General features: G+C 41.5%; 1 protein-coding gene across 2 annotated transcripts in view; it reads right to left on the bottom strand.

Annotated features, from left to right (window-relative positions):
- Window positions 1-2,118: 2,118 nt before the first annotated feature.
- Window positions 2,119-11,201, bottom strand: part of BRINP3 (BMP/retinoic acid inducible neural specific 3) — a 360,329-nt gene continuing 351,246 nt past the window's right edge. For both annotated transcript variants that reach the window (XM_061634005.1, XM_061634006.1), the window contains one exon: window positions 2,119-3,414. In XM_061634005.1, the coding sequence (XP_061489989.1) occupies window positions 2,298-3,414 (1,117 nt within the window). In that variant the 3' untranslated portion in view covers window positions 2,119-2,297. The remainder of the gene's footprint in view (window positions 3,415-11,201) is intronic.

Raw genomic sequence — 11,201 nt, 5'->3', positions numbered from 1 at the left:
GGTGGGGCCAGCAGCATGGCCTCACTGACCTTCCATGAATGGAGTTCTGTTCATGTGGATAACATGAGGGCTATTCTTATTGAATATTCTCATAAAGAGTGTCCATATTTTACATTCAATGAATGTACAATTTATGTACATAATAGCTCAGTTGTACATTCATTTAGTTATTCACATGTAAAATTCAATAACTGTACAGTGTGAGCTTACACTTGTAAGGTTGTATGCAAAGTTGTATAGTTGAGCTATAGAACGGGGTTTATTCTATTTTTTTTTACTGCATGAGCAACAAGCAACTGCCAGCCCTCAAACTAATCAAGTAATTAGTCTCATAATATACTATTAATATAAGGTTATGAAGATCTGAAAGGAACCAATATTGATCTTCATTTTCTATTTCTCTTTTCTCATCTGTTTCTTTTTTTGAAACTACCTAGTTCCTTTGTTAAATCCCACGTGCTCACCTGCTCAAAAACTGCAGAATTTTTTTGACACTGCACAAAATGTGCCTGGCTGCACGGTGGGATAAAACTATGCTATACAAATAAAATAACTCTTTCAAGTGCAGAGACAAATTCTTCCAGTGTCCAGCATAATGTGTGAACAGTCCTATAGAGAGTATTCTTATTGGGTGGAATACTATCTGCACATTGTTTCCTTAGATGCCTATGAGTAAAAGGGCTAGAAACCTATGGAGCAATCGGAATGCATGTGTACAGATTGACTTGGGGCTCAATTGAACCACTTGTCCCACTCCCTTCATCTTCATAACTATTGCTCTGAGCGCTGAGCCATTCCTGAGATCGGGAGGCCTCTGCACTCTTCTTATATCCCCATCAAGCCTTACCTCTTGCTTGGGAAAATGAGCCCCATGCCAGACCTTCTGCATGTAGGTAGCTGCACCTATATGAAGATGGATTGTCTCATTTCTTTAAAAATATTAAAACTAATCATTCAAGAAAAGAGCCTTGAATAACTCCAAGGAGGCTAGATTCTCATAGCTTCCTCCCTCATGCCTAAATATTTTTCCCAGGCTTGCCTAGATTACCATATATACATCAAAGTGACTTTACACTCACCAGTATCCTGGGTTTTTCACCAGGGTTGACACTTCTGCCACTATTTGTGTCCTTATTGTGAGATAAGTACTTTCTAGTCTTCCCCAAAATGAAAAATCTGGCCACTTGAGCCATGTGCATGCCATAGTACAGCAACCTGAAAAAGGCAAGATTCTTTTCAAGTTCCTTAGGCAAAGGAACAAGTAAGCCATCATTAAGTATATTGTCTTCCCCCATATAGGCCAACTAGGCCACATTGGTCTGTGGAACCAGCACTTTTACAAGCGCCACATAATGTGTTCTGTACTTGACAAGAATTGATCCTTCAGGATGGCAGAGCCTACACTTTGGAATTCCCTGCCTACTGATACTAGGTAGCTGCCTTGGGTGTACTATTTTCAGCACCTACTAGAAAATGCCTGTCTTTGAGCAAGCCTACTCAAACATGTAAATCTAGTATAAATTTTAATATGTAATTTTATTTTATAATGTATGTTTTTAAATCTGCTGACTTTATTTTGACATTTTTATGAGTAACTTGATTTTATGGGTAATTTTAATGTATATATTTTATGTAAGATGCTTAAAGGTTTTGACAATTAAGTGATACAGAAATCGTGTTAAATAAAATAAAAATAAATAAATAAAGCGACCCCAGTTCGTTTTGATGGGAAAACTCAGACTGATGACTCAAGATTTACAGAATTAATTCATGATTTTTGTGTGTTAGTTTTGTTTTGGCTGGCTTCTGCATCAAAGCCATGTATCTCTTCCATGACCCTTTTCTGGTCAAAAATGCAATATCAAGGATCTTCCTGTTTTTTTCCTAAGAGGGGAAAAGAATGAATCCCACAGCGTTTCTTTTTAATAACTGTTCAGCTACAAAATTTTATTGGTATCCTTTTATGTTCCCTCTAGAGAATGTAATGCACAAAAGCATTGCCACGGAACATATAAAATTACAAACGAAATTTATTGTAAAAAGTAGAATGTCTTCTAGACTGGTGTCAGTATTTATTTTCATTCATAAAACAAAGCCAAAAAAAATTTGCAGGTATAATATATTCACTTGTCAGCAAGTTCAAGGGTGTAAATTGCCATCCAACGTTATTGACTGATATAAGACAGATATTGAAAAGACAATTTAAATTTACTCTTCCAAACATAAACTGTTCCACAAAAGCACTGTAAAAACTCCGTCATGGTTTTTATTTTTTCTGTTGTGCTTCACACTTATGGTTAACTACATAATTTGGTTGTGTCATAATCCACTGTGTTCGGCAATTTGGCATTGAAGGCCTGCAAAGCAGATTGAATTCTCACCACCTCACTGGTAGACAGCTTCAGTCTATGACGCAGCAGGCATGAGAAAAGGTCTAGACGACGTTGGCCAGATGGAGAGAGTTTATTTACACGGTCCCTTATCTCTAGTAGCTGCAAGAGGGCAGAGTCCTGGGATCCCTGAGTATAGGGGTAGTCCAGCTGCAAAATCAAGTCCCGGATGGCTTCCGGGTCAAAGTGCATGCTGTAGCCGAACACTTGGATATTGTTGATTTTCATGTAGCCCAGGTTCCGGGAAGGATCGATAAACTCCAGGGGTTCATAGTAGATGCTTTCGTTGCCATTGGGACCATTTGACTTAATACGACTCCTCAAGTAGATATGGACTGTTTCAAAAAATGTCTTCCACTTGTTGCCTAGAGTCAGCGTCCAGTTATAACACTGAAGTGGTAAGTCCAGTTTAGTCCGCTCCCAGTCTGGGAAACTGTTTTCATTGACAGGCATAAACCAACTCTCGGAGTGGCTACCTCCAAAAGGGTTGACGTAAACAGCCAGAACAGGTTCCAAGGTGCTGTTCTTTGTTAGGCAAATTTGAAGAGAGAGACCCAATATCATATGGACCAGGCTAGATTTGTACTTGTTACTTTTAAGGGTAAGGAGCATCCTTTTGCGCCAAGAAGGGTCAAACCAGCTATTGAGACGCATGTCATTGCTGATGAAGATTGCGTGGACCTCAATCCGGCGGTCCGTTTTCTGCAATAAATACTTCATCTCCAAATCCTGGAGATCAGTCTCAAACCCAATGTAGTGCTCTGTTGAGTCTGCCACTTCAGGCTTGCAAAGCCCTTGGCTCAGCATGTATCCAGTGTTACAGGTCCCACAGCGGGTACGGTTATCAGGTGCACATGTTAAACAGGCAGAACCATCTCCCACAATGCATGGTAAAGAGCCAAGGCAGGCAACCTGGTCATTGGGACATGTGCATGAGTGAGTCTCTTCAGAAAAGCTGCCCAGAAGGCCATTTTCATTGCAGTAAAGAAAGGACTGGATACGATTCAGCCAGTAGGGAGAAGATCTGTGAAGCAAAAAACAAAATGCATAGTGAGATGCAAACCAAGGCAATGCAACCAAGCTTTTAATCTTTTGTCTGTAGAGAAACGACATAGGCCACCATGTGGTGGATGCTGGTAGTGCACTATTGTACATAACCCAAGATGCATTCCTCCTGTGAAAGAGCCTGGTTTGTATGTTGGGTGGAACTGCAACATGTGCGTAACTGTTGCAATGTGTTAAGGAACAAATTGTTGCTTGGAACACTTGTGTCTCCCTCCCCAGCCACCCTCAATAAGCAAGAATCTGGGTCACCCTGAGCACAGGCGTATAGATCGGGTCAGAAACGCAGGTTGAGAACACTTCTCTTACGGAATGAAGAACTTACTGGTCGCTATTAGGGTTGCTTGCAACTAGATTTATAAAGCACAACTACTGCTGTCCTGAATGCCTGAAACTGAAATCTTCTCAGCTTCACAATGGAGAACCTAAACTGTAATTCCTATTGGCTGAAATAAATAAATGGCTCATACTTCCAGGGTGAAATTGCTTTTAGGATTGGAGGTTTCTAAGCTCCACTAATAGCTTGGATCTTGCTTGGCATTTGCACTGCTGGAACTGTAGAGATGCAAAGGAGCTACAGGAGTTTTTTGGCTGTAACCTGCTAGCTGGAGTACAAATTTGCTGCTGCCATCTGTCGGTGGAAGTACTCCAATACATCCAATTTGCCATTGCTGGAACAGTTTATATTGCAATACTCTCAAATTTTTGCATCTTTGTGATGTCCACAATGGGCCCAACGTATTGACTACATCCCTGAATTAACCATGAGTGAGGCCCAGGAGCATAACAGCACATCTAGACCTTGGGAAGAGACTGGCAGTTTGGAACTTGGGGGTCTCTTTGTGGCTTTGTGGATGTTAGCAATCTCTTGTTGATGCTAGCGTTTGTTAACTTGAATAAACACAATTGCTTGGCCATATTGCAGGTGTGTGTGAGGAGGAGGAAGATTGCCACCAAGGCATCCACACTGGGGTTCCATGTTTTTGGGATGCATGTCTGTGCTTAAGCCAGAATCAAATATGAAAGAAGAAGAAACTGCTAGAGCAGCCTTTCCCAACCGGTGTGCCTCCAGATTTTCTTGGACCACAACTCCCATCTTTCCTGACCATTGGCAATGCTGGCTGAGGCTGATGGGAGTTGTGGTCCAACAACATCTGGAGGCACACTGGTTGGGAGAGGCTGTCCTAGAGCAAGGGTGGGAAACCCTTTTTCAGCCCAAGGGCTACATTCCCTTCTAGGCAGCCTTCCAAGGGCCACATGCCAGTGGTGGGCAGGGTTAGAGGTCAAAGTGAGTGGAACAACTAATGTAAATTTTACCTTTGTACAGTAGGCTGTTTTCTAAGCATCCATGAGTGATGACACAGTGGTGGTGATAGTGGTGGCAGTATGTGGGAGAGTGAGTGAGTGAACGAGAGGGACAGAGGTGGCTGTGCTGGCTGGGCCTGGCCCTTGGTAGGTGGGTAGGTGGAAGGAAGGGTGACCCATAGGGGTTAGGGGGAGGGCTGGTGACCCATAGGGGGGAGGTAGGATGTATGCTGGTGACTGCAGTGATCAAGAGAATAAAATGCATTCTGTAACGTTTATGGGGTATTTTATTTATTTATTTATTTATTAACAAACTGTATGTACTGCTTGATTGTAAAAAACCTCTAAGTGTTCTAATCTTACCTGACATATAGATCTATTGGGAGGCCTTATGCAAGGCATTATCACTCAGTCTTAACACACATGCTTCTATAATAGGGGTGCAATAATACTGATCTACATTACAGGCGTGTTGCAAGGACAAGGAGATACCGCATGTGAAATGCTTTGATCCCTTGAAAAAACATCTTATAATGATGGCACCCCAAACAAATCATTACATTGCTCTTAGAAAGACAGATCACCGATAAGATCAATGAATAAGCATATTGACGCCCTGTTTGCTTGATGCATCTTTCCCACCCATTTACTTGGAAAAAAGGCATACCAGTTCCAAGCCAGTCAAGACCCCAGCCTAAATCCAGGCTAAACAAGTAAGGCAATGTGCATTGTCATGGTCTCTCAGGGCTGAATCTGAGAGCTTAATGCACATGATGTAAAAATGTGGCTCTTTTTCAGTGTGACAAAAGATTTTGATTTGCTAATGGGAGCCTCTTCCTCAAGCTAGGTTAGGAAGCTGAGATCTTTGCTTTGTACTTTTGGATAATTTTGTTTAATGAGGAAGTTTCTTATTAATGTGTTGGGAGGGTACCAAGAGTGGCAGAGCATCTGCCTTGCATGCAGCAAGTCCAGGCGGGACTGGAAATGTCTTTTGATGAAACTCCTGGTCATGTTCCTCAACAACTGGTATTCAGAGACATATACATAGAAACCTTTACTAGCAGCCATTGATAGCTTTATTCTCTGTGAATGATCTAATCTCCTTTTTAAACCATCCAAGCTGGCAGCCCTCACTGCATCTTGTGGTAGTGAACTCCATAGTGCTCACTGAAGTATTTCCATAAGTGTTTATTGAAGTAGTTCCGGACATAATTTTCTGAATGAATTGTAGCACAATGATCCTATTGTTGGGTAGATGAGCATTGTCTGTACATTTTGTTCCATGTGCAAACCAGATTAATTAAGATATTACTTTGTATTTCTGCCATCTCATTTTCCCCTTTCAAGTCCAAAATCACATGACAATGAGAACTAACAATGGAATCTGGAGAGTAGATAGGAAAGGGAGAGTTTCCAGGAAAACAGACCACGTGGAAATGACAGATTCTCACAGTGGTTGAGAGAAGCAGGAATCTTCATTGTATTTTGCATTTTCCATGATGCTTGTCTCAGTCCTAAAGATGCACGGACTGAAGAACATATTTTGGCAGTGACTATGTTGATTCTGTTAAATGTTGACGAAGATTTTTGCATACTCTTTTGCTGTTCAAAGCATGCTGTGGTGCAGAAAATACAAGAAACCAAACTCAATGTTGATTTAAGTCAGCACTGATTCAGTATTTGACAATAAGGGATTGAAGTTTTGCTTCCAATTCACAATTATGAGATGTTAACAAGACAAGCGTGTGGGGATGCAAAAACTAGGTCTGAGATGCAACAGACCAGTTCAAGCACTTACTTTGTTAGCTGCAGTCTTGGTATGATAAATGGGTCGATGAGTGTCATTCCCTTTCTCCACATATCTAAATTAATGTGTGTCAGTGGCACTCCACCAGTCCACACAAAGGTTCATGCACATCACCTCTTCCCTTTATGACGGAAAAGAATCAGGAGGCCATGTTTATGAACCTTAATGTCACACATTACATGAAGTGCACAGTGACAAGAGTTGCACTATGCCTGGTCCTTCACTATGTGAAGACTGTCACCACCAGGATGACTGAACTGGGACGTATTCAGGTCAGCCTACTGTATATAAATTAGAAAGACATTGTTCCTTTGCATAATAATTTTGAATATAGCTATTCTTTGAATATATTGGACGAGGTGAATACTCAGTGGGTACAAAATATCCTTTCAAACATGGGTACAAAAATGTCTTCCTCTTTAAGAAAGGCTAAGGCATGTTTTAGTAAAGCATGATTTATTAAACCATTGGAAGTTTTCAACTAACATTTTGCACAAGTGTCAGAATTAGTGCTAGCACAAAGAGATTTCTCCCTCCTTTCTTTCCCCTGCACATACCTCGTGCTATCCCTAAATCTCTTCTGGAGGGTTGGGTAAAAACCCAGAACAGATTTAGAGGGCACATGGGGAAGGAAAGAGACAGACTCTTGCACAAGAGAAATCCTTGAATACAACCCCATGGTTTGTTTGATTATCTGAACCCTGCCCAGCAGCTTCACTTTGGTTTGTTTACTGTCAACATGGCTTACATATCTTTTTTTAAAAGTTGGCTTGGCATTACATGTGAACACAGTACCCTTCTTTAACCACGGTTTGTTTGACCATCCCACTCTGGGCCCAGATGCTCACCAAGCTACAAGACATGAGGCAAGAACAGCTGGAAAACAAACCAAACTTTGGAGAAACAAACCATAGTTTGTTTGATTGTCTCTGGAACAACTCATGGTTAACTAAGGGTTCGTTTACCACTATGTGTGAACCAGGCCTAAGTGTTAACCACCAGCATCTGTAGGAGTGATGGAACCTGAAAAGTCCAGGATCCTATCTGATTTGTCACTTGCTTGTTTTTAATGCTAGTCCTTCCCCCTACAAATCTACTTTAAAATAAATGGGTTTGCAAGCGCCTTTTGGCTCCATGATGATGGTGCCTGATCCCTAGCAGGACAGAACCCATGCCATTGGCATGGAAAGGAATGTTATGTACCCATCTGTGAATTACTTAATCTAATGTTAGGATCTGTATGGTGTAAGGATTAGTTATTCATTTCAACAAAACCTAATATTTCTCTCAGTTGTGTTACTCTTGAATCGTTTAATAAATATCTCAAATTAGAAACCTGGAGTTGAGTGATCTCATCCATATTGACTTGATCTCATCCATATTGACAGTTCTAACTAGTTTTTTACTTTACTTTATTGCTACAAATAGAGCTAATTCACTTCTATCTCTGTCCTTTTAAACATACTGTTAAGTTTTAATTCCCACTGTTAAGCCATTGCTAGTGGGTAAATTACATACAAGGCATATCTGAGTGGCCATACCTTTCAAGAGAGGCAGAAGCTAGAGAGCCTGTTTGTAACAAAATGTAACATAAAAACTCTTGCAAGATCCCCCCCAATGCCACTCATTAATTACATGATTGGGAATAATTGCATAATGGATTTGGTTGCTTTAAAAAATCCATGTGGTAAAATGCTTCTTTTGCTTCTCTCGTATAGGCGTAGGCAACATGGTGTCACCCAGATCTTGTAGATCACACCTCCTATAATCTCTGACTATTCATTGTCCTTCTGGGGCTGACACCACATTGGTTACCCTCTGCTCTAGGATATCATTGAGGACATTTGACTACATAATAATAATAAACTTTAATTTATAGGCCGCCTATCTGGCCAGTGGCCACTCTAGGCGGCTTACAGTAAAATATGATAAAATACAATAAGTAAGATATAGTCAATACATTACATACAAGTTCAGTATAATAAATTATCAGCATTTCAATACAAGGCTAATTTACCCTAGAAGTCTCAGAGGTTGTAAAGGCCTGGTTAAAGAGCCAAGTCTTCAGGCCCCGGCAAAATATTTCTAGGGAAGGGGCATGTCGAAGATCTATTGGGAGGGAGTTCCAGATCGAGGGGGCTGCCACAGAGAAAGCTCTCTCCCGAGTCTTCACCAACCTAGCCACTTTAGTTGGCGGGACTGAGAGCAGGTCCTGTGTGGCAGATCTCGTAGGGCAGCACAATTTATGACGGTGGAGGCGCTCCATCAGATATACTGGGCCCAAACCGTATAGGGCTTTAAAGGTTAATACCAACACCTTGAATTGAGCCCGGAAAATAACTGGAAGCCAGTGGAGATTGTAAAGCATTGGAGTAATATGATCGTATCGGCGGCTATTCGTGAGTAAATGAGCCGCCGTATTTTGTACCAGCTGTAGTTTCCGGACTGTTTTCAAGGGTAGCCCCACGTAGAGCGCATTGCGGTAGTCTAAACAAGAGGTGACCAGAGCGTGCACTACAAGTGGGAGCTGGTGAACAGGAAGATAGGGTTGCAGCCTTCGAACGAGGCGCAGTTGACCCCAAGCTGCTCGGCACACCGATGAAACTTGGGCCTCCATAGACAGCTCAGAATCAAGAATCACCCCAAGACTGCGGACCTGATTTTTCAGGGGCAATTGTACCCCATTAAATATCAGGTCGATGTCTCCCAATCTTCCCTTGTCTCCCACGAGCAGTACTTCAGTTTTATCAGGATTCAGCTTTGATATTGATCTTGCTGACCATGATTAAATGTGGATTGTATTCATAAGAATGTGTCACCATGGGAAAAATGTACAGAGAAGCCAGTTTGACAATCAGAGTGACAAATAGCCAACAAAAGATACAATTTTTGACCTGCTGCTATATCACATATAGTTTTATTTGTTCAAATTATTGGGGGGGGAGGTTTAGAATGGGGGGGGAGTCAATATGGTGGCCTCCAGATGTTGTTGGACTACTGAACATCAGGAAAACCTTCCTGACTGTTAGAGTGGTATAACAATGGAACCAATTACTGGGGGAGGTGGTGGGCTCTCCAACACTGGAGGCATTCAGGACGCAGCTGGACAGCCACTTGTTGGATATGTCAAGAACAGTTAAGGTTGGCCAAAGTAAGATGGCTCGACCAGGAGGAATTGTGGGGAATATTTTGCATAGGTTCCTGGGATGTTCTGTGCTGGGAAAAAGTAGGGTGTCTCATACCATCCAGATACAGCTCGTTATTCTAACAGGGAGGCAGCCAAACCTTATCTACTCTGCCTGGTACCAAGGTCAGGAGATCTGAATTGCCATAAAGTAGTAGCCCTGCCCTTGGTGTAAACTTTCTAGGCTATTCCATCATCAAGAGATGTTATGACGAGGTGCGCCTGGCGCCATCACTGTTATCTTTTTGGTGCCAGGCCAAGACTTTCCTCTTCTCCCAGGCATTTTAGCATGAATTTTTTAAATTGTTTTAATTGTTTTAAATTGTTTTTAAAAGATGTGTTTTAAATTTGTATATTTGTTTTTAATGTTTTTCGTTACTATAAACCGCCCAGAGAGCTTCAGCTATGGGGTGGTATACAAATACAATGAATGAATGAATGAATGAATGAATGAATGAATGAATGAATGAATGGCTAATTGGCCCTCTTGCTGTTGCCAGGCAAACCCCCATAAAAGAGGGGCTATTATTCAGTTAGTTGTTCCCATTCCATCTTGCCTTACCTATTTGATGTCTTGTGGTACAAGAAGCCAGAAGGGGACCAGGCTCTTATACTTTATGGTGTATTAGTTTAGGCTAGTAAGTTTTGTTATGTTATGTCTGTGTGAACCTCTCATTTATTGTGCATCATTGTTGACTATGCCTAGCCCTGTTTAAAGGTGTTTTGGTTTAAAGGAAATTGTATGCTGCTCTTTTATATGCACTTTTAAAATATTTAATAAACTATCTCATATTCCTTGGTGTGTGCTACTTAGGGCTGTGGCTCTGAAACCAGTACTTTGACCACAAAGCTAATGACTACTGATTTGAGGTTTGGTTGGAGGCTCCAGAGTGGTGAGTGTAACTTTAGCTCTAGCTCCTGGGAATCTCTGCCAGTCTAATTGGCACGGAGTTCCCCTTGCTCAGTGTAGGAGACCAGGTTAAGGGGTGGTGGCAGTCTACCTACCTTACAGGGTTGATGTTGGGTATAACTCAGCCCTGGTAAGGAGAGGCATGGGGAGTGCCTGCCCAGAAACAATTGCCCAGGGGTGAGGGGGTTGGACCTGGGGTCTTTTGACAGGATATACTTTCCTGCATTGAACAGGGGTTTGGACTCACTGGCCTTATAGGCCCCTTCCAACTCTATGATTCTTTGATTCTATGAACTCCCATCATCCCTGACCATTGACTATGGTGACTGGGGATGATGGAAGTTGGAGTTCAACAACATCTGGAGGTCACCATGTTGGATATCCCAGTTTTAGAATGTGGGTTTGAGACACAGTAGTGTGTTTTCTAGTGTGTTGCTGTAATAGGGAATGAAAAGACAATATTAAAAATGGTCTTTCTTTATTAAATTCCTAATTATCCCTCATATGAGAGCTTTGGTAATATAACAAAGTAACTGATTAATT

This window comes from Rhineura floridana, chromosome 6, assembly GCF_030035675.1.
Source record: "Rhineura floridana isolate rRhiFlo1 chromosome 6, rRhiFlo1.hap2, whole genome shotgun sequence".
Lineage (NCBI taxonomy): Eukaryota > Metazoa > Chordata > Lepidosauria > Squamata > Rhineuridae > Rhineura > Rhineura floridana.
Note: the sequence above shows the minus strand (reverse complement) of the source record. Positions and strands in the feature narration are given on the sequence as shown.